This window comes from Archocentrus centrarchus, chromosome 5 (assembly GCF_007364275.1).
Source record: "Archocentrus centrarchus isolate MPI-CPG fArcCen1 chromosome 5, fArcCen1, whole genome shotgun sequence".
Classification (NCBI taxonomy): Eukaryota; Metazoa; Chordata; class Actinopteri; order Cichliformes; family Cichlidae; genus Archocentrus; species Archocentrus centrarchus.
The window spans coordinates 14,928,518-14,955,031 of NC_044350.1; the positions used below are offsets into that span (position 1 = coordinate 14,928,518).

Here is a 26,514-nt window from a genome sequence, read left to right on the forward strand (position 1 = left end):
TATTCACACAAAACATAATACATTTCTTCAATAAGGCAACACAATACTGTATATACATACAATGACTTATATGTATACCATATTTAAAATTTATGTCACTTTGTCATTCTTTACTGTCACTACCAAGTGTAAATAAATAGTTTAGCAAGTCATGTAAAAGAGAGCCAGATGCAAAAACTTCAAGTCAAACTGTACATCCAATGCAAAACTCCTTCCCTTCCTGTAGTATTTTCTCATTGCCAACCTGTTTTAGCTGCAGTTGATTTCTTGTACTGAAGCCCAGAGAGCTCAAAATGCCGCAACTTAGTTTGGGGCAACTTAAGAAAATGCAGCCAAACATCCAAAACACGAGGAGATCAAGGCATTATTTCTACCCACCAGACGACAGATTTAGCAAAAAATTATTAGAAATGGTAAAAAAAAATTATTCATGCATTAGCATACACAGAACCTCCTGCAAATACAGAGAAGCTGCAAGTGGCAGAAACTACAATGAAAATCTTTTCAAGGGGCACTAAAAAGTGATGAACATTACTGTAGCTGGCTGTTTGTTTTTTAAGGTGAACGACAAAATTATTGACATTAACAGTGTAACAGTTAACATTCGGATTATATTCAGGTGTCTGCTATTATTCTGGCAGCATTTCAGTATTTGGTTGATTTCTGCATCCCCAGCACATTTTCTCACATTGATAAATGCTGAAAAAAATCTTAGTAGTTTGCTTGCTTCTTTTTTTTCTTCTTTCTTGTGTTTTCATAAGTTGCCCTGAATTGAACTGTTTGCCTCACTGTAAAACGAACCTGTACAATTAGAAGTAAAATTAACCAGTTAACACTCCAACATCAGTTAAAAGCCAAAAATAATAATAATCTCAGCTGTAAACCTCTTCACAAACTGACATCATAATTAGTTGCAGGAGTGGGTGTCCTAAATCATGCGATATGAAAATGTAGTTGAGTCTGTGTTTTCAGTGCAAAGTGAGCGTGCTGAATGTGCCGTACAGACCGATGCGAAGTGAAAATGCCGCGTTAAGTCCCATTCTCTTCAAGACTGACAAAATCGTACGATTGTTTACAAAAATATAACTCTACTCTGCATTAACAAATGACAGAAGTAATTAGTTCTCTTTTAGAAGACAAGTTTTAGAACCAGGAATTCTGTGGAAATTAGAAAATGACATCAAGCAACAATACTGTAATTATTACCACTGTATACAAAGCACACAATGCTGCATACTTCACTATGATATATGAGCAGTACTAGACGCCACTCTGTTTTAATCTCCGTCTATGCATTTGATTGTGTTTTTGGCCCTCTTGTTTGTCCTGTTTGCCTTTGCACTGTGTGATAAAACATCAGAAATCAAAGCTGCAAATGCTAATTTGTTCAAACACCACGGGCATCATTAGATTTGGAAACTCATGGTACTACAAACTTTTACCACACTGTGGTAACTTTCCAAATATAGTTATTCTTAATTATATATTTACTGTATAAACAGTATATGAACAAATTTTAATGTAGCTGTAGCTGATTTAAGTGTACATGTAAGTGTAGTCTTACATGTAGCACAGTATAACATAACTGTTGTCACAGTAATAGAATGATTTATAATCCCAATATGTACAGTACTCTGTAAAAGTCTTACACCACCCCTCATTTCTTCATATTTTGCTAGGAAAATATGAAATAGGTACTTTATGAGACTTCTGCAAACATACATGGAAATGCAAGTTTGTACAATTCTAAGCTTGAATGTCAGTATTTGGCATGGCCACATTTATTCTTCAACACAGCTTTAACTCTCTTAGGCAGGTTTTCATGTAATTTCTTTAAGTAGTCTTCAGGAATAGTCCTCCAGGCTTCTTGAAGAACATTCAAAGCTCTTGTTTGGATGTTGGCTGCCTTTTGCTCTATACTCTATCAAGATGATCCTGCACTGCTTCAATACATTGTGGGTTTACAGGCTGCTAGTAACAAAGTGCCCAAAGATACAATTACAATTTGTTCTTTGAGGTATGGCTCAAGACTTTTTCACAGTACTGCAACAGTTAACATATCTGAACATAATATATTATTATAGGTATGCTATATTGTGTTATCCATAATTAATTAACTGCTTATACAATAGAATTCTACATATGAGGAAGTACAGCAGTTAAAAAATATCAAAAACATATCAGAGTGAGTTGTAGTGTTTCATTACTCACATATGAGTGTATGATAAGGCAATACAGTGACTATGATTGAAAAAAGGTTCATATCTTTTATGTCTTTTAAATGTGTTGGATGTCAGGGCTTTGACCCTGACCTTAATGAGCAGCAGGATTTTTAAATATAGAGATTTTACCTTCAGTCTTTCAACATAAGAACATACACATACTTCAAAACTCTGCACACACACACACACACACTCACACACACACACACATACATACACATACACATACACACTTACAGACACCTATAGGAGGCAAGAAACACTTAAATGGTTTCATTAATCCGGTGGGATATATATGGTAGAGTACGTTCACGCTGTCTAACAAGCTATGAAAAAGTGTACTGGTGTGAGGAAGTGATTTAAAGAAGCAGCATCAAACGCAAAGTTAAGCCACAGGAGATATATGAATATATCAGGATGTGTGGAGGTGAAACAATTAAGTGACCACCTGACACCTTTAAGAAAAATAATGCTAAAATGTAAGGGCTCCAACATCCCAAATAATAACTGTGTGTCAGTTTTCTGGTCTTTCATGACATTAAATTGTTTCTTTTTTTGGTTTAGTTACACTTAACAATCTTTCTCTATATTATCATTTGGAAAACTAGAATCCCTACTGATAAACTTTTTGTCCCATGTAAAACAATCATAAGCAAAACAAAGTGAATAAGGGAATATCCTTCCACATGATCTGCTTCTGCTGTGTATTACTTACATTTCAAGCCTCTCACCTTTCTAGTCCTTTTTTAATCACTGAATTGCATATGAGATATATTAATATTAATAAGACCACGATGAGGAGCAGGATGTAGAAGTGATTACACTGTACTGTACATCTGTACACATGGAGGAGCAGGCAGCATCAGAGTTAACACGCCATTAAAACTGGACTCCTGGCTACTTCGTTCTCAGTTGCCGTGGAAACGACAGATGTGTCATGCCTCAATTGGACTAAAATGTAAACATTCGTGGGTTTTGATCCCGTCATTTTATTTCCACCTTAAAATGGCAAAGAGCAAGGAGCGCAAACCACACTCTGCTTGACATGCGCCGATAAATGAGATTCCCTCATTTAATCTGTTCCAGCTCCTGGAGCAGATTTCTGTACCAAACCCTGACTTCTGACCTCTCTATCAAGCTACAAAACATATCTTTCCTATCCAGCATCACAAACAAGGAAAACTTCCAAGGTTCTGAAATGTAAAAAACAAAACAAAAAAAAAACAAAACAGCCTTTTCCAGATGTTTAGGTAAATTCATCAAAAAATTTAGCATACTCGTCCTTGACAAACACATACATGCACTGAAAACACACACACACACACACACAAGCACGCACGCACACACCCACATCTCAGCTGTAGTTGTAGGTGAAGTTATATGAGCTAGGCTCCTTTGGCACAGGAGGCGGCGCTTCCGGGATGGTGATGTTCTCAAGGTCGAGGAGGCGGAGCTTCATCTCCATGCTGATGAGAGTATCTAGGTCACTGCGTGTCAGGTCACTGCCCATCTCTCTGCCCAGCAGCGCACACAGCCCATCAGTCCAGATACAATACTGAGCGCACGCACGCGCACACACACACACACACACACACACACACACACACAAAAACATCCATGAAGGTGAAACATTGCCGGCTCTACATAAGAGATAATATCCAACAAGTTTTTTTTTTTTTTTTTATGTGTTAATCAATGCGCACATTTCTGACTTAGCAGCTTTTAGTCCTTTTGCTGAAAGTTATACAAAGAACACCCGGACCAGGCTCTAAGTTTTTTTCATGTTTGTTTTACAACAATAAAAACACAGCATTAACATTTATAAATTTGCCACCTGGCAAATGTAAGTGCAATATTAACTCACATTCTGCTTTTCACCAATCGCCAAGGGAAATATCTGGCTCTTTATCTGCTAAATGCTTCACTGTGTTCACCAGCTGGTTGCTAACTTTATCTGTCTGCCGTTTAGTGCTGGGAAGGTAACATACAGCAAATCTGTCAGAGCTTATTCAGCTGCCTGCTGTCGCTGGAAATGAGGATGATGAGAGCAGTGAGACTAAGCCAAATCAGTAGATTTGCTGACTGTTAAAGTAAAGAAGTTAATGATGTTAAAGTGTTCCACAAGGATGTGCAATTCAGGGGACTTAAAGCTAATTCCTTCCAAGTGCTCCACACAAATCACCCTTTTAATAATAGAAATATTAATTAGTGAAGGTTTAATATTTCACATTTGCCAGACAAGCACATATGAGCTTACCTCATATTTGTTGGGTGCAACAAAATTAAGTGTTTCATCAGGATCATAGAGGACAGAGAAGGCCAACTCCAGCACCTCCTGAGGGAATCAACAGGTCAAACAACATAGTTTCTACACTGAGCGGCAGCAGAGGATTAAAGGGCAGCTATGTGACTAGAATGGCAACAAAAAGAAACGAAAGTGACACTACCTTATTTTGTTTTAGAGCGCTTTTCTCTTTCATATGAGGGCAGTCCTTCCCTGTCACCACAGACTTAATATCAGAGACGGGGACTGGGGAAAACAAAAGACACAAACACATAATCATATTCATTTATTAAGGTTAGCCTCACAACAGATGCAGCATGCTCTGCCGGTGACAGTGTCATTGTGTTATGAAAGACTTATTAAGAGGCTTGGATAAAGAAAGTGTCTTACTCTTGTCACTGAGTAGCTCAAAAGGCACTTCACCCTGAGGTGACTCATCTAAGTCCCCGTAGTGCAGCACTTTGTGATTCAGAGACAGCCTGCAGAACCAAAACTTTTCTATGTAAAAGAAGGGGACACAGTGCTTAGTTGATAATCAGCAACAGCAGAACTCACTCAACAGAAGCAAATTGATTGCATCGATGCTGCACTGTACCTTGCCTTCGGCGGTTGCCCAGTTTACGGAAGCAACTCCCCTCGCACAGCCGGTTGAGTCGCTGTTGCTTGATGAGCTCTAAGATCTCGGGCTGAATTCTCTCCCGCAACTCACTGCAGCACAAACACGCATAGAGCACAGTCTGGATATGATAAATTTACAACCAGATAGAGATGAGATAGATACCTCATATGGGTAAGACTCTGTGAGAAAAGCTCCCCCTTTTAGTTCCAGCACCCATCCACCCTTTGATCTTAACAGCACCACTGTCATGTTTCATAGTCATATTTTGCATGCTATCATGTTGAAGGCTGTCCTAAAATGTCCAAACATATACACACCAGCCAAAGTACTCAAAACTGCCCTTGCAGCAGCTCCAAGTGCAGCAGGTGCTACCAGGGCATATACACACAGTCAAACAGATGTGGAAGGTGAAAAGAATCCCAGCCACGTTCTCGAGGCTGATAACGAGAATGAATACTAGTGTAGATGCAAACTGACATAATGGGTGGAGACTGGAAGTCATCCTGGCTCATTCTTTCAGACTGCCGCAGGCGCAGAATCTCTGAATAGTTGAGGCCTCGCAGCTTAGTCTTCAGCTGGTCTATAGATGATGGTTTCATTGCCAGAGCTCTGGTGATCTGCTCACGGACTACCTGCATCACCTGGTAAGGGTTTAAGCAAACATATACACAAAAGATGAGTAAGAAAAGGTGACGTATTCTCCCGAATGCTAACATAGGTACAGTAAACATAAGAGTCATGATACTGGCTTTTAATGAACCATCATCCCCCCCAACGAGAAGCTCAAACTACTGACTAAAATATTTTTTTAAAAGGTATTAATATTTAAACCCCTCTATACCCAAAACAGCTTTTTGTATTCCTGTTCATTTCATTAAATGTCTAGCAAAGTAATAATTATCATGCATTATTTAATAAACCGAAAACCTTTCAACTGTCTGCTCTAGTGGGCTCAGTCACATATTGCAGAACGCAGCAGCTACAGTAATGTGTGTCAGTGTTACGCCTAATATGTCTCACAGTGACAGTGGGCAAACACTGTCTGCTCTGGATAGATGGTGGCTATTTGGCAATGATGATCACCTACTGTAAGCAACCCTCCTACTGTGCTGACATTACTGTAATGTCATGTTTAATCACCATTTAAGTTATGTCAGCATGGTGACTTTTCACTAATTAGCGCTAAATAATTATTTTAGATTACCAGATAAAATTTAGCTAACCAAGAAAGTACATCTGTGGCTGATAGACAGGTCTAGATTTTACTAATATTTTATCCTTACATAAGTTGACAAATTAAGATTTTGACCTATTGATGCAGAGAAAAAACAGAGCTAAGGAGCTGCCAAAATGATTAGCATTCACCCTGATAGAGAGGAATGAATGTGTACCCCTTCCAGAAGAGAAAGTCACTGAGACACGCTGGGTGAACGTGATTACAACAATTGAAGCACACATTTATACAATCTCTAGCCATTTTGAGACTTGAGGCGCTTTTCTGCAATACAAACCAAGCGGTTAGGGTCCACACTAACCACATGGATGAGGATACCATCAGCAGCCAAGTCCCCTGATCGACCAGTGGCCTGCATGCTAATGACCTGCTCTAAAACTCGGATTTCCCATCTACCTACTAGCTACTATCAAAGAAAGGCAAAACACAAATCAACATTCTGCTTCTGCTTGTGGTTGCCTCCTTTGGCAATATTTAAAGATTTTCCCTTTATTGATAATCAAGTGTTTAATTAGGTTAGCATGTCACATGGAAAATGTGCTTGAAGTCATAATAAACAAAATGAAGGAATCAACACCGCTGCTGAGGATTTCTGCCTTGAAATCTGGAACCTGCATTTTGGAGTAACTTAGACAGTCAATTTTTCATTCCCACAAGAGAAGGGTTAAATTGTCAGAAGATGGTGTTCAAAAACACAGTTTATCTAACACAAGCAACACATTATTAACTGTATTACACAACAACACTTTGGTCAAATGGCTAAGTTTCTATTATTGTGGAAAGCCATACAGAACACCGATTAGCATTCTCATCTATCGACTTAATGGATTCAAACGTGTATGACTGAATTAACTCATTAGTAAAATAAAGACCATTCAACTGTGTCGTGCAGAGCAGTGTGGAGTAACAGTGCAGCGTCCAAGGTGGGTGGCAGAAGGGTATGTGATCATAAAGTGTGGAGTTAACGCACAATTATTTTCATGGTAAAGCTGTCTAAAGGGAAAGAGAAGGGAAAGAAAGAGATCATATATCTCTCGTATTCATTTCTCTTCATCAGCTTCCTGTTATATGGAGAACGGAATTTAAAATCCTTCTTCTCAAATAGAAAGTCCTGAATGATCAGACTCTATCATATCTTAAAGACTTTATAGTATCTTATTATACCAAAAGAAAGCACTTTGCTCTCAGAGTGCAGATTTATTTGTGCTTCTTTGAGTTTCCATTAGCACAACGGGAACTAGAATCAGACTGGGATGCAGAGCCTTCAGCTATTCAATTCAATTCAATTTTATTTATATAGCACCAGATCACAACAACGGTCGCCTCAAGAAGCAGCTATTAAGCCCAATTCCAGTGGAACCAGCTCCAAGTTTGGGTTCAAGAGTCAGACACTCTCCCTACTCTACCACATATATGAATAAATAATTAAAGGTTTGAAATTGATTTAAATGCAATTAAATATGTATTTTAGGTTAAACCCTAGAATTCCATTTCTGTTAATCATTCCCAGGTACCTCAAACAATCCAACTGTGTTATCTGTGTTTAATTAGTCCTAGAGTTTGAAAAGGTTGTATTTTGTTCTATACCAAGCTTGGTTCCATGTTTGCAATGGTTGTCACGAGAGCCATGGCACTACAGTGACACTTGCACATCTGATAAATCAATCAATCCATCTATAAGTCAATCAATTGATCAATCAATCCCACTCTCTAATGTGTGGCAGTAGTGGTATGTATCTGCAAGGTTTGTGTTATTTTTCAGGCTATAAAAGCTTGGTTACAGGAGGAAATATACATGTGTACATGTACAGTAACTCAAAATGAATTAACCGACTGTGTGTGAATATTAGACCTTGTTGAAGTCCTCAGCTGTGGCCCTCATCTCCTTCCAGGTTTTATTAAGCAGCTGGATGCAGACACAGAAGAACTCCTCCCATGCCCGGTCATGGGTGAAGAACATGGGGTGATAATCGTTGCAGCCCTCATTAGCTACACAAAAGAAAAGATTTCTAAATGAAAAACACTGGCATGCGAGAGATATACTTCTTCTGTCTCACACATCCTGCAATCAAGGAATAAATTCAATGTCAAATTTTACAAACACATCTTTAACATTATCCTGTTTGAAAAACATTAAAGCATAGAGTATCACTGTAGTACAACCGCTACATATGCAAAGCTGCTTACGCAGTTCTCCAACTTGGAGTATCTCGCACAGCATTCGAGTGAGTTCGATGGCGCAGCGGCCAAAGGGACACTCGTGCTTATCCTCTCGGCTGCTGTTCTCCAGAACAATCTGTCAGGAGTGGGGAAAAACATTAACTTGTGGAAGACTTTTCCTGTTCTGTAAACTCAGCAAAATTGTGTCTGAGACCAACACTGACCCTGATGTACGTGTCCTGGTGAACCTTGGCCAGATACAGCATGTTGTCCAGAGCCAGCATCCCTGGAGGAGTCTGGGTGAAGTCCATGGCTGGGTTTACATGGTTCTACATTTTAAATAGAGATAATGTAAGCTAAGACACAGGAGAGAACCAACTAAACTGTTTCTATTTTATTAATTATTCCGTTTTTCCAGAAGAAACTGAAATCTTGAGTAAAGACTCACAGTGAAGCCCAGCATCTTGTAGTCCTTGGTGTACATGGCCTTTCTTTTCTCTGTGCCAGTGGGGTCATTTTCTCCGTCGAAGGCAATTCTACGCAGCTCAAAAATGATGTCTCTCTGAGCCTGTGAGAGAAAAGCCAACATATTTTCAGCATATTAGCACAAACAAGAACACACAGCTGCAAAGAAATAATGAAAAGGGGGGAAAGGATAGGTCAATCAGCAGAGAGCAGATGGCTGTAAACAAGCAGTGGGGAAAAAAAAACAACACACGCACAAAAACTTTAATTTTCTGGTCCACTTGTTACACTTAAAGCAGCTCTGTCAGTGTAAACGTCACTGGTAGAAGGTTGTCTCTAATTATTGCACTTTTTCAGGATCCAGCTATTTCCATTCAGCTGAACACGTTGCTTATTTAAACATACTGCAGAGGATTCCATTACATTACATTCAAACCGCATTTGTTTTATAGCACTCTGTTTTAACAGGACTGCATAACAATATGGAAATAAATGTAATCATTTTGATTTTTACCTGGTCATTAGGATCCATTTTGGTCATCATTCGTTCTTCCAGAAGGTTAAAAGTCAACACCTGCAGCACGTATAACTGATGAGCCATTTCTGCTTTGATTGGTCGATTTCCTCTTATGACGTGCTGGAAAAGAGGAGCACAGGGCTTTGTGCAAACCCTTGATGTGGGCTGCAAATTTGTGCACAAACAGCATGTCATATGAAAAGGCACAAGCTAAAGCTCCCCATGAAGTAAAAAGAAACTGACCTAATGAATTGTTTTATTTTTCCAATCAAAAGCAAGAAATTTGCCATTATGATGAATTTTCATCATTACAGTTTGTCCAAATTACCAATAAATAATATAACAATACTGTTATCACCCAGCAGGTAACTAGGTCCCATTAACACTGCAAAGATTGCAAGTTTTCCTTCCATGAAGGAATAAAATGGTGGCGCTGCTCTTGGATATTTCCTTATTCCAGGAAGCTGGAGTGTAGCACTTCCTAACTTGAAGTCATTTCCAGCCAGTTCACTACTCGGGCACTTTCAGACAAGTGCCAGAAGGAATCATTTTCAGAGGAGATTTTGTTCCACTTCATAGACTTGGTGCCATATCACATTTGCTGGTTCTGTGTCAAGTGAGTAAAGCTTTCCATTTTCCAAATTGTGACCAACTCTTTGTCCAAGGGTGGAAACTATCATCAAACCCCAACACAGGAAAATCTCAAAAGAGGATGAACAGGAATATTATGTATCTCAAAGGTTTTCAGGTGTTTCAATGGAAATAGTTGTAGAAACAGTCAATGGGAATTGCTTAATGTCCTTGGAAAGCTTAACAGTCAACAAAAAAAGAGCTCTGGTATATTTTATTGTCTGCATTCAGACTTGATACTCACATTGAGGATGATGGACCGCAGGTGTTTCTGAGCCAAAGAGCTTGCCATTTCCTGAGGGTAAAGAGAAACATTATTCCAACCCATAAAATCTACTTAGGAAAGATGCTTTACTACAACATAAAATAGCACCCAATGATAATTTTACTGACATCTACCTACGGATAAATGGGAATTTTGCAGAAACATTCTAAAGCTGGATTTTGATCTATGGTTTAAACCATTTGCCTTTCACACTTTCTGTAAAACACGTCTAACAGTTGGAGACGAATCTGTCTGCTGCTGCAGCAAACTATGGTTCCAGCTTAATTTAAGGGATTATGGAACAGAATCAGAAGAATCAGACAGCGAAAAAGAGGCGGGAAAGATGATATGAGCTAACGAGGGACGTGTACTCACAGTGAGGTGCTGTTCCAGTGGGTTAGTATACTCCTCCTATGGGTTGACGAGTGGGAGGAGCAGTGTGGGTGTAACAGTAATGGAAATAAAAAGTGCACGCACATGGACCATGAGATACATCACCAGCACGGCATGCAACGAAATAAAAACATGAAACAGCATCATATAAAAATGACACACATCACTTAATACACCCTATAAACTGCATTTATGCACTGTCACCCATGGCAGGATTTATCAACCCAGAGTAGCAGGGTGAGCCTTAAAACAACCATTAAACATGCAAATCAGTGAGGCGCCCAGGGTGCTCTCATGAGTACACTGTAAACATGTTGGTCTCTTCTGAATCCTCCCTGACTCTCTTTTCTTGTAAGGAAAAACACCACCAAAGCTAATGTGAAGAGATCAATAAATCTAAAAGGAATTAGTTTACACTAATTTGCTAAATGAGGTGAAAACTGGCATTTAGTTGGTAATTACAGTAACATCACGATGCCAGCCAGGATGTACTTCTGCTGCGTTTTCCTGGGTAGAATTGACTCACTTTGCCCTCCAGTGGTCAATAACAGCAATTGGAGACAAATGCATGTTAAAAGCCTTTTTGCATACTGTTTGACATAAGGTTTAAAGGAAATGTTGCAATGCACAGCGAAGTTGGGAAAATACTTCATGTTCTTGTGATTACATATAACCCAGTGTACACATGAATTTTTGATTAATACTTTAAAAACTGAATAAGGACTGATGATTTGAGGATCTCTGTGTTATTTTATAGTAGTATAAAGTATAAACCAGTTGTTGAAAACCAGCAGCTCCACAGCCACATGCGGATCCGTTGTCCGTTCTCCAGTGGCTCCCTGCGGCTTTTACAAAAAAAAAAAAAAAAAAAAAACCCTAAATAATTAGATGAATATAAAAGTTAACAGAGTTAGACTTTTAAGTGGTTAGAGGTGGTTGGGGTTTAGCAAAATTAAGAGGGCAAGCCAAGTGATAGATTTACAAGCACTTACTTATACTTTAAAGTAGGGAACTATTAATCTGATTCATTTGCACAAATGGGCTTTTATGGCTTTACAGCTACTCTGTTTTAAAGTAGGCTGATACGTGCTACTATGTATATTTTATTAATCCACTTCACAATTTCTTTGTTGTGTGGGTAATAAATTATATTGTCAGCAATTTTTGTTATTTTAGTTCTGTAATTTCATAAATATAACAAAACATGGTATTATTGTAATAAAAATGCAAAGCTAATGTACCAAATAGTGATAATAGCCTACTGCAGAGGAATCACATATCTTAAAAGATTTTGATGATTTACATCTATTAGTAATGGTAATAGGGTAATCTATACTTAACAGGTAATCACATATTTATTGCTCTATTGACTATAAACATTACCAATAATAAGATTTTTGTTAAATACAAACCAGTGGCTCTCGGTACAGAATGTACCGAACAACCGCTTGCTAATGATAGCGATCTGTTAACAGTAGCTAAGTGCTGAAATTCTCAGCTTGGCGCGATGGCACCTCAGCAAGAGTCGCGCAATCAACTGCTGGCTAGAACCCTGAATATACACTTTTTTCCTTTCTTTATTTAAATTCTTTGACTTAATTACATTTTATTCCTAAACTGAGACAGTTGTGACTCAGGAGTTAGCGCAGGTTGTCCACGATTTGGAAGGTCAGTGGTTCGATCCCCCGGCTGAATCTGGTGAATGTTAGGTTAACAGAATGAATGAATGTGTGAATGGCTGAATGAGGCTTGTATGTAGAAGATGCCGTGAGTGCTTAAACATAGTGAAAAATAAATACTATAAACTGAAAGTATATACTATAGTGTATATATATATATATATATAGTATATATACTATAAACTGTCTGTGCTAAAACTATTACAATACAAGCAATACAATACAAAAAGTGTATGAAGTTAAACTCTGAAACATGCTGGAGTTAGCAGGAGGAAAGATGAGATTTTATGGCAGTGACAGACTGGACAGAAACCCTTTCACCTTCAGAATTTGTACATTTATCTGTGCAAAAAAATATTCCAGATTGTTTGTTTTTGTTTGATTCTTTTTAAATCAACTTTAAAATGGTATTATTTTGGAGAAATAAATTAAAAGTTAACATATTGTGATATATCACACATGAATAACATCGAGTGCAATCCTTTAATGGCAAGAGGCTGCTTTCTAAAAACACATCGTTACCCTTCCAGGTCCTTTTTCTAAAAGACACAAACAACCATCCATCACGTGCAGATGGGTGGCCGGTTAACCTCACTGAGCTACTCTGAAAAAACTGCAGCAAAACAAATGTACAAACCTCAAAGGAAGGTATTTGGAGTGAGTGTGTCACTGCAGCGATGACTGTCACACAGAATCCACAGCACGACAGCTGGCAGACAGACGTCTATTCATGAGATTAGCTTTAACTAGCCTACTGCTACACGATGAACCAATGTCTGCAGTGCTCTGACGCCAAACATGTCATGAATAAATGTCTATTATGTGTAAGTGGGTTTCTTTAGAATGAAATATGAAGATTTAATATTAGTACTGCAGTTAACTATTAAAAGTGTTCTGTCCTTGACTCTGTGCTGTTAGCGCAGTGCACCGACCTGCCGTCTGTCCTCTGGCGCCTTCAGGAAAAGAGCATTGATGAGAGCGATGGCGTAGGTCTGGATCTCCTGGTTTGACCTGAAGGAATATCCAGCAGCGCAACAACCAGTTAGAAGCATCGTGCTCTGCAAATCTCCTCACAGGAGCAACACTACAGGCTAACAGCTTTGCTACATACAAATAAATAAATAGTCTAATTACCATCAATAAACATTTGGGATGGGTGCAGGATTTTTAGAAGCATCTTCTTCACACAGCAGTTTTAAATGAATGTAAGTCTTTAGTTCTGCTATGCAACATTTTTTCTAAACTTTGGCTTTATTCCTATAAAAAGACCAAAATCAACTTTGAATTTATCATATCAAAAAAAATGCCTTAAGATCTAATCCTATTATTATTAAGGATTATTTTTTATTATTTCGAGGAGGCATAGATAATTTGTACATGTGAAGAGGGGGGGTTAGTGGATATACTGGACAAAGGATGTTGAAAATGGAGCTCCCAGGCAGGAGGAAATGAGGAAGACCACAGAGAAGATTCATGGATGTAGTGAAGGACTACATGCAGAGGGTGAGGTGTGACAGAGGAGGATGAGACAGGGGTGAGACGGAGGCAGATGATCTGCTGAGGCGACCCCTAAAGGGAGAAGCCAAAAGAATATTTTTAATTACTTCACAGGGCTCCATTGTTCTTCATAACATGAAATGTAATTATAACTAGCATGGACATTTTGTTTTATTTTGAGTGAGTCACTCATACGCAGTCCTGCTGCTGTAAATACTCACTAGAGCATCCAGCGCAGATTAATTACTTAAAGTCACCCATAACATTCACACCTATATCTCCTCTTTCTGATTATAGCTACATCAGCAGTAAATGTAGTTCCTATCACCACCATGGCATGAGGTTTTTGGTTAGGAGTTCTTTGAGTTTTGGTTGATTTTTATGGTGTTTTTTGCTGTTAAAGTATTACTTTCCTTGTGTTTCTACAGCTGTTTTGCTTCCTCTGCATTCTGCATTTCTGCTTCCTGACCCATCCCTGATTAGTTTCATCTGTTACCCCGCCCATGCTGTTTATTTATTTTGTGTGCTCTCTCCGTGTCCTGCGTTCCACCCCCTTTTTTTAGGTTTTATGTCTTCAGTAGAAGCCAGTGGGACAGCACTGAGAGCTAAAAATAGGAGCAGGAGATAGGAAAGTACCGAGGCTTTGACTAACATGCTGTTGGTTTTGGTCTTTTCATGGGACTTCTTGGCAATAACAAAAATCTTATACCAGCATTGCTGTTTGATCGGGATTATCTGTGCATCCTGAACACACCCATATAAAGAGAACCAAAAATCACGGCAACTACAGGATAGTTTTTTTCCGGGCACCCCACACTTTTATACCCTCGTCTGTTCCCCCATATCAGAGTGCAGGAAGCCCCTGTGCATGTGTGTGTGCTCACACTTGCAGGTGCCCGATGAGCTGTCCCACGGTGATCTCCTGTGCCACTCGATGGTAGAGGCTGTGGCTGTTTAAAACCATGCTCTCGAGGATGGCCAGGGAGCGCTGCAGGATGGACACATCCACCATCGGCTGGTTCACGTAGCCCGCAATCTGAGCGAGGACAGAGAAAACCAACATGGAGAAAACTTTCGTGCATTTCTTAGTTTATTCTGTTGCACTTGGAAGTTGGTGCATCAGACCAACATAAGCCTGTAATGCTCAAACATTTAGCATAGATGAAAAACAAGTAGAATATTTTTCCAGTATAAAGAAAACTGAATCAAGAGTTCTGTAAAGTTCTCCCGAGCAACTGCCAAGGCTATGGCGAAGTTTTCCAAAGAAAACGATTTACATAAACACTGAAAGAGCTCCAAATAATGTGAGTAGTTGCTCAGCAACAGTACCCACACATATCCGGCATTTGTGTAGAAAATGAGGTCAAAGAAAAGTGTGATTGAAGAAAAGTCCAAGAACACAAATGAATAAAAAAGACGAACCTTGGAGTTTTTGTTTTTTCTTAAGTAGACAACAGTACAGTGAAGTTTCACTGAAATGAAAAATATGTCCTATGAAAAGTTCTTTTGTTGAAAGAAGTACCTGCTTGATGAAGGAGAGGGAGATAAGGTCCCAGGACACAATGCCATGATCCATTAGCTCCAGGAAGGCAGTGAGAGTGAAGGCCAACATTTCACCAAAGCTGGAGGGAGGGAGTTACAGTCAGTGCAGGCCTTCTAGATCACATCTTAACATTTACTTTAACTTTAAAGAAATATCGATACAAGCCTGCTCAATTATGGCTAAATATCATAATCACAATTATTCTGGTCAGTAATGAGATCAAGACTATTGAACACAGTTACTCATTGACTTTAAAAAAGGTCAAACTTGCATTTTTGATTAAGTGGATTTATGTAATTCAACTGAAAAATATAATTAAAAGAATTTAAAAATGTGAACTGAACAAAAATTGCAGGCAGTGAATTTGGACTTTTAGGGAGGGGCGACAATGAAGGAAACTGATGTTCTTTATAGGCTTTAATAGCCTTAGCAATTTCCAGCACTAACATTAAGCAATGGCAGGCTTTGCTCAACAAAGACGATACAACACTGTCATCAGTCAGCTCTGTCAGCTGTCAAAAACAAAAAACTCACTGGGTGCCGCTCTCTACAAGACGAGCCAGTGTCCCAATGCCTTCCATATTTATGAACTCAGCGGCAAAGGTTGGGTCTGCGGAGAGCTTGGCGAGCTCTTTCAGGGCCTCGAGGCGAGCATCAATGCCATGGGACTGGATCCTCTCCAGGAGCTGACGAGCAGCACGAGCCTGTCAGAGACAAACACAATCATTGCCATGATACTCTCATCACCTCGTCCATCAGGTCACTGAATTTACTGTAAGCCTAGATATAGAGAGACAGAGCCCATATAGGAAAAAATACAACAAAATGTTAATAATTTCCCATTAGCTGCAATAGCAAATGTTGTGTAATGTTATGCTTTATAAGATCAACACGTCTTATAAAATGACTGAGTCATGAGTGGCCACTTTCACATTTTCCACATGTATAATAATAATTATTAGGATTATGGTTAAATCATGTTAACTTTGTTTTATGAGAACAATGTGAAAGTGGCCACTTTTATAAGGAAATCATGAGACATACACACTTACTTTTTGAGGCGCACCTTGCTATTATTGGTTGGAGCCCATTTTGCCTTCAGAATTGTCTTCAAGGCACACAGATGTGGAAAAAAAATTGTTGGTACCCTTCCATTAAAAAAAACCCCACAATGATTATTGAAATAACATGAAACTAACAAAAGTAACAATAAATAAAAATTTCCTGAAAATTAACTAATGAAGGTCAGACATTGCTTTTGAATTGTGGTTCAACAGAATGAAACTGGCCTGGACTAAATGATGGTACCCCTAAAAAGACTGAAAATAAGTTGACCACAGAGACAGGTTAATCTAAGGTGTGTCCTGTAATTTGCATCACAGGTGTCTTCTAACGTGTAATCAGTCTGCCTATTTAAAGGGTGAAAAGTGGTCACTGTGCTGTTTGGTATCGTGCTGTTTGCGCCACTGAAGATGGACCACAGAAAGCTAAGGAGAGAGCTGTCACAGGAGATGAGAAAGACTATTATTGACAAGCATGTTAAAGGTAAAGGCTACAAGACCGTCTCCAAGCAGCTTGATATTCCTGCGATTACAGTTGCACATATTATTCAGAAGTTTAAGGTCCATGGGACTGTAGCCAACCCACAGCTGGAGCAGTCTGCTCGTGAGGACTGAGCGAAAACACATTCACAATTCACAAGCAATGTCTGATTTTCATTAGTTAATTTTCAGGAAATTGATATTTATTATTACTTTTGCCAGTTTCAAGTTATTTCAGTGACCAATGTGGGAATTTCTATCTTTAACAGAAGGATACCAACAATTTTGTCCATGTCTGTAGATTCAACAGGAAACATTTCTCAGAGATTCTGGTCCACTTTGATGTTGCTGCACATTTACCTGCTGCACATCCATTAGCCGAATCTCCTATTCCATCACATCCCAAAAGTGCTCTATTGGACTGAGATCTGCTGACTGTGGAGGTCATTTACGTTTGCATACAGTGAACTCATTGTCATGTTCAAGCCTGTGGCTTTTAAACGATGCTCAATATGTACTAAGGGGCCCATAGTGTGCCAAGAAAATATCCCCTCACACCATTACACCACCACACTCAACCGCTGATACAAGGCAGGATGGATCCATGCTCTCATGTTGTTTACACCAAATTCCAACCCTTTCATCTGGATGGTGCAGCAGAAATGAAGACTCATCAGACCAGGGTCCATTTTTCCAATCTTCTATTGTCCAATTTGTGTGAGTCTCAATTTCCTGTTTCTAGCTGACAGGAGTGCTATAGCCCATCTGCTTCGAGGTTTGACATGGTGTGCATTCAGAGATGTTCTCCTATATAGCTCAGTTGTAACAAGTGATTATTTGAGTCCCTGTTGCCTATCTATCAGTTCAACCCTAGAGACGGTTGTGTGGGAAAATCCCAGGAGATCAGCAGTTTCTGAAAAACTCAAACCAGTCCACCTGGCACCAACAAACAAGCCACATTCAAAGGCACTTAAATTACCTTTCTTTCTCATTCCAGTGATTGCTTTGACCTAAAGCAGGATCATCTTGACCATGTCTGCATGCCTAAATGCATTGAGTTGCTTCCATGTGACTGGCTGATTAGTCATTCCATTGCAAAATAATTTCAGTAATCAGTTAAATCAATCTAAGCCCACGGCACTTCAGCACATTTGGCACTGGAGGCATGATGTGCCCCCACAGTGCACTTGGAAGCAGTGTGGGATTAGAGAGACAGATTATCATACATTATTTGTGAGTTAGAGGCTGCTTGCTAGTGACCATAGCAAATCACATCCATTCCTCTTATCCCTTTAAAAGCATTTACAAAAAGAATTTGAGAATTCAGCCCCAAGAAAAAGTAAAATATCAATTACAAACCAGTGAACCATTTTATAAATACCCCACTGGTTTTATTTTCAAGAAAATTACCATTTCAAAACTTCCCAGTGAAAATCAAAACCACATTTTTTGACTTACAGGAGAAATTGCTAATCGAAGGATGGTCCCGTTCTTGATGTCACCACGACTCTGGAAAGATCGTGACAGAATTCAGTATTGATTCACAATGTCCTCATCTGAAGGTTAGGATTAAAAAAAAACAAACAAGCTCACCTGCTCAGTGATATAAAGCTGAGGACCATCAGCATAACGCAGAGCAAACTGCTCTGAGCCAGACAAAGACCAGCTGGGGAAAAGAACAGAGAGAAAATGTTTGCTAAAGAATAAATATTCAACGTGAGTGTTAGACACTACACACACACACACACACACACAAAAAACTCAGTAAAACACAATGTAGAAATGTTGTAATGCAGCATACTCTGATATGCATGAACAAAAGGTTGCTCAAAGTCAGATTGCTGCCTTCAGCAACTGGATTTACATGAGCAGCAAACAGAAAGACTGTGGAGGAGAATCAGTCAGTGGGTGTTAACAGTAAAGTGCAAAGAATTTTGTTTCAAATGGTGAAGGGAGGCAGTGGGTAGATGGAGCCAGGCTAAGAGGTGGACGGGTGGAATAAAATTTGCAATATCCATCACTGAGGTGCAAATATATAAAACACACAGACAACAATAGAGGTTAGAAAAAGGTGAGAAGGGTTATGTAAGGTATCACAGCAGTAAATGTGGTCATCACAGGCTATTCAGCTGCCATTTTCTCCTGACAATTTAGCTTTTCCACTTTTACAAGGCAGAGCTAAGAGAATGGCATTTTGAGTCATCCTCTTTTGACCACAAACCCCAGTGTGCAAAGACACAAACACAATCATGTGGAGTTTTCTCTCTGAGCATGCTGCTGTTATCTTGAATCAGCAGGAAGCGCAGCCGTGACAGAAGGTAAACATATAAACTTAATATAGCCATGAATGAATGTCTTCATAAAAAAAATAAATAACAGCTAGAACAACAAACAATTCTCTGCTGCTTTACAGCACACGTCACTGATGTTCAGCACAGAACGAGCCAGGTGGCCTTTTTCACGGCTTTCACTGTTTCTTGCAAAAATGATGAAGTCAATAGATGATGATCATTAATTTAATGGGATTTTTTTTTGGTTGGAGTTAGTATGGTCAAATAACAAATGTGCTGCTGATTTTTACAATTTGAAAGAACCATCTACAATAAAGCTTTCAGTGTGATAATTATATCAAGTTCATTTTAGCTAACCCAACACAGAAAGTAAATAAATCTTACAGGTTAACTATAATACAAAGACTAATACCAATATTCAACTAATCTGACTACAGAACTCAATATATAAATATTAAAACATATAGGAGTAACACTTACCCATCACATACTTCCCGAATTATTGAGGACAAAGGTCGTTTCTGCAAAGAAGGGAAAAAAAAATTGCACACTTGCAAAATTCTACATTAAAGAACTGAAAGGAATAATAAATCATCACTCCTCACATGGCCCCATTTCTTTCTTTCTTAAAGCTAATCCTAATCTATCAAATCTGTCAGTTACAGATACTTTCCAGTATTATTCATACATAAAACTTTCACATTAAAGCCGTGCACAATTTCCCTCCTTTCATTATGAAAATTGTGTACTCTAACAGCTAGAGGAAGTTAAGTTATTAGAGGCCAAACAGAGATTTATTTCATCTGTCGCACACATACAGACCTGGTCCATCTCTATAAGCTGAGCATTGGCACCGGGCCATTCAATAGCCACCTTCACAATGTCAGCTGGGGGTGGCATGGCTGTGTTTTAGTTAGCACCCTGCAGAAAAAAAAAAAAGTCATTAACAGACTTTCCAAAGCACTAAACTACATGTAAAAGTTACTCTTGGAATAATTGATAATTAAACATGTTCAATTACAAAGGACTGCTTCATTGACAATGAGAACAATATGAATCAGGGGTTATACGTCACCTAACTGATAACTTGTGAATGGGTCAGTTGCTGTCACAGCTCTGCTGTATAAACCCCTGTGTCAGCTCCCCTGTGAACACAGAAAACCACAGCCTGGTCATGCAGGCCCAAAAGCTCAGATCGCTCAGTCGCTGCATTTTCTCTTCAGTGAACTGAATCTGTCAGAGAACAGATCAATAAGCATGACTGTTTCACAAAATCACCCACCCACCCACCCACACACACACACACACACACACACACACACGCAGACACATAAATATCTTGGCTGGGTCAAGCTTTCTGCCAGCTGAGTCTGGTTCTGCTGAATTATGTTGCTCTTGACATATCTGCATATTATTTCCAAAACATAACCTAATTACCTTTATTTCCAACTCACGCTGCACCCTCTATGCAAAAAACATTATTAGATTATTAAATAATTACATTTTAGATATTATTGAGAATGTCTCTTTTACTTCCTTTTCACATTTTGCATTTTGGCAAAGAATAAGTAAATATAACTTGCATGGATCCAAAAACTCTGTGGAAATGGTGATGAATTAAAACAATATGGGATGTTATCGTCTGGCCATCTGCTCTTTATAACGCTCACTCTCATGTAGCTCGCGTGTTTGCAGCGTTTCAGTTTTTAGAACCGTTTAACTGTTACCTGCACTCTCTTTTGTCAGGCCTCACCTTTAATACCTAATTTCGGAGGAACACTGACGCGCATTAAACTTATTTTTCATTATCTGCAACAAAAGCTCAACAGTACAAAAGCAGGAAGAGCACAGCAGGGACCAGTTTTTGGCACCAGAATGGTCTCTCTCTCTCTCTGCTCAAGCATGAGGCAAGCAGGAAAAGCGGTCTGATTGGGAGACAGCTGTAAAGAAAAGAATCACTGCTGTTTCCCAAATGGCTCTTTGCATTCAGGCGGCTTTCAGGATACAAAGCGCTTTGTAAAGCTCTGCTGCTCATTTGCGAAGTAAACCATTGCCTTACTGTTACATGAGAGAAGAACCTTCTTGAAACAACCTGAACCAACAACTGTATTCCCTAGAGATTTATCAGTGTAGTAATGTTTCCAGCACTGCGGCACAGTCTTTCTGAAGAGTTTGAATGTTTGTTCTATAAATACATTCGCCTGCCATTTTCCATCAACAGCGGTTGTGATGTCTGACAGCGTGATCCTTTGATCAGTCACAAAATAAAGCACAGTTTGTTCTTGAACATAGGTTTGTTCTTTTGACAGTGCAGCATGAGCTGTCAGTACATCATTGCACTGCAGATGCCAGCCTCTCGTGATCAAAGTTGGAATAAAGATTTAAGCTGTTGTACTTTAAATAATTAGCATGCATAAATAATTTCATCTCTGAACCATGGGATCACTCAACTGTGACAGACTGATATACAGCATTAGGATTTACATCAACCACAACAAGTTATTGGTGGAGTCTGAAAATAGTGAAAACTGCCTAAACCATATTTGGATTCTAAGTAGGAGTCTAATGGAAAGAAGATAAGAAATACTTAATTGGCTAAAAGTGTGCCAAGAACATATCCCCCCCCCCACACCATTATACCAGCCTGAACTGCTGTAAATTTGGCGTAAATAAGTGTTGTACATTTTACACCAAATTCTGAATGTTGCAGCAGAAATCAAGCTTCATCAGACCAGGGAACATTTTTCCAATCTTCTATTGTCCAATTTTGGTGAGCCTCAGTTTCCTGTTCTTAGCTGACAGGAGTGGCACCTGGTGTGGGCTTCTGCTGCTGTAGGCCATCTGCTCCAAGGTTTGATGTGCTGTGCATCAAACAGATGAAGCAGATACTCTTTTGCATACCTTGTTTGTAACATGTGGTTATTTGAGTTACTGTTGCCTTCCTATCAGCTTGAAGCAGTCTGGCCACTCTCCTCTGACCTGGAATAGCAACGAGGCATTTTCACCCAGAGAACCATTCGCGGTTTATTCTATGGAAAACCTAGAGATGGTTTGGTGGGAAAATCCCAGCAGACCAGCAACTTCTGAAATACTCAGACCAGCCTGTCTAGCACCAACAATGTTCAAAATCACTTAAATCACCTTTCTTCCCCATTCTGATGCTCGCTTTGAACTTCAGCAGATCATACTGACCATGTCTACATACCTAAATGCACTGAGTTTCTGCAGTGTGATTGGCTGATATTAGATATGGTTTCCCATTGGATTTAGTAATATGCTAGTCAAGTAGACAGTCAAGAGGACACAGGCACTTACATCCATATATGTATCCTTAATAGTTGGTAGTTTATCTGGAAACGTCTAAGGTGCAATATCGATCAATTTCTAATTCTATATTCTATTAAAATGCCAGATTATTCTTGCTGTTTACCACTTACAGAGTAGCCTTTAATCAACTACTGGGGGAAGAGGGGGTAAATTAAATGGGCATAAAGTAAACACCTATCTGCCTCCAAGGACAGCTTTTGCAAGCTGTTATTAATGTGTGTCCTGAGCCTTTGCAGGCTCAGGACACACATTAATAAAAAAATAATAATTTAAAAAAAAAAAAAAAAGGTCAAATACTGAAAGCACAGTCAGAGATGAAGCACAGCAAAAATGGAAGCGCCAGTGGTTAGTCGCAGGCTCATATATCATTGTGTAAAAGTAAAATTAATCATATTGATTGCCATTTGCTTGTGCCTTGAAAGACAGCAATCACAGTAACTGTCCAACTAATATAGATTGCACTTTGGGACACATTCATGTAACTATAATAAGATACTATGCATATTATACTATACCATTTGTCCAACAGTGAACAGCCTGGGGGCTCTGAAACCACAAAAGCCAAACAGAGTAACACTTGTGCTTTTCCTACTAAACATCTCCAGTCATATTCTGTGGGAGAGCCCTGTGTTTTCAATAAATAATCACCGCTGGTGGAACAGAAAAGTCACGACTGTTATTAATAAACTATGGATAGTCCATGGATTAGCGTAATTTAGTTATGCCAGTAATTCAAATGAACAGTGTGCACGGGCCTTGTACAGGCATACCTCTGGTGATTACACCTGTGCTCCTCCTGCTTCGACATTTCAAAAATACCTGCCGTGGTTTTATGTTTCTGGTGACTGTGCACACAACAAACACATTGATGGCAATTGAAACGGAAAGCGGTGGGAACCGTTTTCCTGCCACTTTCTGCGGGCCTGTCATCTGGCTAGTATTTGGCTGGATTCACGGCTGCCGCGCGCACTGGGAGTTTTTTATTTGGCAGCACGCGCTGCGGTGGTAGCTTAGCAACTACTGCCAAGGAGCTCAAACCTGAAAAGAAACCCAACAGCGCGGTCGGAGCCTAGATTCAAAAGACTCCCAACTTTTTGTGTCCCCCGGCGCCACCAGCTACTTCTCACCGCGACCCGGATGTTTCTGACGCCATTTTACTGTGCTTTTAAATGTGGCTCGGGGCACCCATCCGGGCCGGAGGACAGGGAAAAAAAAAAAAAGAAAGAAAAAAAAAAGCGTTCACACAAAAAAACTGAGGAGCGCTTAACTTTGATGACAGCTCGTTGGCTACTTGGACATGCGCATTGGCGCCCCTTCTGGTTATACGATGGCTGCAGTCTTGAGGAGGAAAAATAGCCTTGGTAATTTTTCTTTAAAAAAAAAAAAAAAAAACAGATTTAGGGCAAATTTACCTTCTTGCAGCCCAAAGTCCGATAACGGTCACGCTCTTGCATGTAGGAAGACTAATGTCTTCATATCAGCTTATTCGCCGCCAGCGTTAATACGGCCAATCGCGCTTCTTTAAACCTAAACTTAAAATGTTTAAAGCCTGATTTCCGGTGATCGATTAGGCTGAATCAAAGCTCATAAGGAGCCCACAGACTGGTGCACTGAAAGGCTGCATTTGCAACCTTGTGATTTTTAGCGTAATCAATCACAACTCATGATGGTGTTTAAATAAACAGCGGCTGACACAGGCGGTTAACGTCTTTCACTATTCCTCTACCTCTTAATTATTACTAACCAGCAAACTCGCTCGCTATTACAGTGAGCACCACCGCTATTCCTCAAAAGGCGGCTAATGTTATTCAGTCATCCAGCCCAGCCTGTGCCCGTCTACTCCTCCATTGCAGTCAGGATACAGCCCGTCCCCGGAGCAGAAGATGCTCACTGGCTTCACTTGGTGGATTTTAACGAAGGGTACTTATCTGCTAATGTCAGTACTTGGTGCTACTCACCCCGTGTCCTGGCCATCGATGGTGCTCTCGGTATCCCCCCCTCTGTCCCCAGTGAAATACTCGTGAAAAGGAGACACGGCTCCACGCCTTGTAGGCGGGACACAATGTCACCGTCTGCAAATGAGGCAGACTCCTCATCATTTGTGCACGCTCAATCTGGCATTTTACTTTAACCCTTACATACTGTTCACATTTCACAGTATGGTCCGGGTCAGTTTTGACCCCGGTCAAGAATTCCCTCATAATAAGTGTCTGTACTGAGCTATAGCTATATTTAGAATGTATAACTAGCCTATCTCACATTAATAAATGCATGAATCCTTAAATGTTTTAGAGTGTATTTTGTAGGTTTTACACCTGTTACCACACAATATTTCATATCTTGTTTTATCTAAGATATAAAAACATAACAGCTTGTAATAATTGTAACAGATTTTAAAGGCAGGTGAAAATGGCAGGAACAGCCTCATAATGTTCTAATTCTCAATATTCAACATTAATCAATACTGAACACAAAACATTAAAAATGCTTACTGCAAACTAATCCGTGCATTCAAAGCAGTGGTAGGAAACTGCACTCAATTTACAGCTCAACTGTTTTTGAAATCTTACGACCTCCCCAGCCCTTCTTTTGAGTTTTAATCTCAGTTAGCTGCCAGCTGATTTGTTTAATTTTAGGTGATTTCTGTTACATTGCAGGTGCACATGTAATGCACTTGCTTTCATTTTGAGCTTTTCTAAAAAAAAAAAAAAAGAAAAAAAAGAAAATGTTAAAAGCACTTTATTCCACTCACTCCAAGGATTTATACACTTCACATCCACAGCCAATTTAGAAGCACCAGTTAACCTAACATGCATGTATTTGGACCTATGGAGGAAGCTGGAATACCTGAAGCAAACCCACCTGGGCACAGGTGAGAACATGCTAACTCCACACAGAAAGGTCCCCGGCTGGAATTGGAAACGTTTTGTGTAAGATGATAGTGTTAACCACTCTACCACTGCATTACCAATCTTGTGTCTGTGTCAAGAAACCATCTCTAAAGGCATCCTCTAACCTCTGTTCATTTTGTGTACCTTATATGTTCACACCAATGCTGTTTCACGGTTTCCCTCCATGACCCTTCAAAGCATGTGTCTGTCTCTGTGGGAACCAGGGCAAATGTGATGGTAACACAGACAGTTCTCCTGACAGTCTCATTTTTGTTAGCTGTAGTCACAACATTAAAACTAACCAACAAAAGACTACATTCTGCACAACAAAGGCGTTCATAACACTTTTTTTTTATTACTTTTACACAGAAACATGTGTACAGGAGAAATATCTAGAGCCTAGGGGGGTGAGGGGGGTGGGGTACGGTAACATTGGCTCACCTCAGGATGGCTGCTGGTGAAACTTGAAGGGACAAGCGGACAACTGCACTTAAATTCACATAGGAAACAACTGAATGCATTTAGTTTCACATAACATCTCATGCATGACATCAAAACTAGTATTTCTGACATAATTATTAGTTTAGTCAACAAACACAGACATACTCATTCTCAAGTGATCTACAGGCACAGAAAATGAGCAAAAATGCTGCTCTGGAAAGTTCAGAATTCGAGTCAGTTAATGTGGCAAAAAAATACAATCAGTTCTTTTAAAAAAGAAAATATACATGACTTGAAGTAATTTAAATGCATTTCAATCAGTGACAAATTCTGTAGTTTGTCCAAGAATCAAGTACCAGTAACCCCAGCAAGACATTCACTAAAAGAAAAGCTATGGAATACCAGGACTAAACTGTTTAAATATTAAGATGAGACATAATGGTGACACAGCAAATCACAAAGCCTTCTATCCATTTACTGATGTTCTGTTTTATGCCATCATGAAGTAAAAAAAA

At 39.4% G+C, this 26,514-nt stretch overlaps 1 protein-coding gene across 11 annotated transcripts; it reads right to left on the reverse strand.

The window, feature by feature from the left end:
- Positions 1 to 13: 13 nt before the first annotated feature.
- Positions 14 to 24,716, reverse strand: elmo2 (engulfment and cell motility 2). Of its 11 annotated transcripts, XM_030729243.1 has the most exons (24): positions 24,626 to 24,716; positions 20,416 to 20,485; positions 20,163 to 20,261; positions 19,821 to 19,861; positions 18,643 to 18,715; positions 18,508 to 18,558; positions 16,043 to 16,212; positions 15,488 to 15,587; positions 14,850 to 15,001; positions 13,401 to 13,479; positions 10,772 to 10,807; positions 10,376 to 10,426; positions 9,499 to 9,621; positions 8,968 to 9,087; positions 8,744 to 8,848; positions 8,547 to 8,655; positions 8,212 to 8,348; positions 5,603 to 5,766; positions 5,102 to 5,214; positions 4,897 to 5,004; positions 4,670 to 4,752; positions 4,480 to 4,557; positions 3,574 to 3,777; positions 716 to 801 (listed from the first exon to the last, which is right to left on the reverse strand). In XM_030729243.1, exons 3-23 carry the CDS (start codon positions 20,238 to 20,240, stop codon positions 3,577 to 3,579), a joined length of 2,172 nt encoding a protein of 723 aa, XP_030585103.1. In that variant the 5' UTR covers positions 20,241 to 20,261; positions 20,416 to 20,485; positions 24,626 to 24,716; the 3' UTR covers positions 716 to 801; positions 3,574 to 3,576. The 11 variants fall into 11 exon arrangements, with proteins under 11 accessions (XP_030585107.1, XP_030585102.1, XP_030585110.1 ...); XM_030729247.1 differs by having other exon boundaries at positions 14 to 3,777; positions 20,421 to 20,485; XM_030729242.1 differs by having other exon boundaries at positions 14 to 3,777.
- Positions 24,717 to 26,514: the final 1,798 nt, after the last annotated feature.

Excerpts from the sequence above, each read along its gene's own strand:
- elmo2 (XM_030729247.1), bottom strand. The coding sequence starts at position 20,240 with ATGCCACCCCCAGCTGACATTGTGAAGGTGGCTATTGAATGGCCCGGT. Across the intron at positions 5,767-8,211 it reads CAGCTGAGGACTTCAACAAG|GTGATGCAGGTAGTCCGTGA; the intron begins GTCTAATATTCA and ends AACCCTTACCAG. Across the intron at positions 3,778-4,479 it reads TTGCACCCAACAAATATGAG|TATTGTATCTGGACTGATGG; the intron begins GTAAGCTCATAT and ends GCGTGCGCTCAG.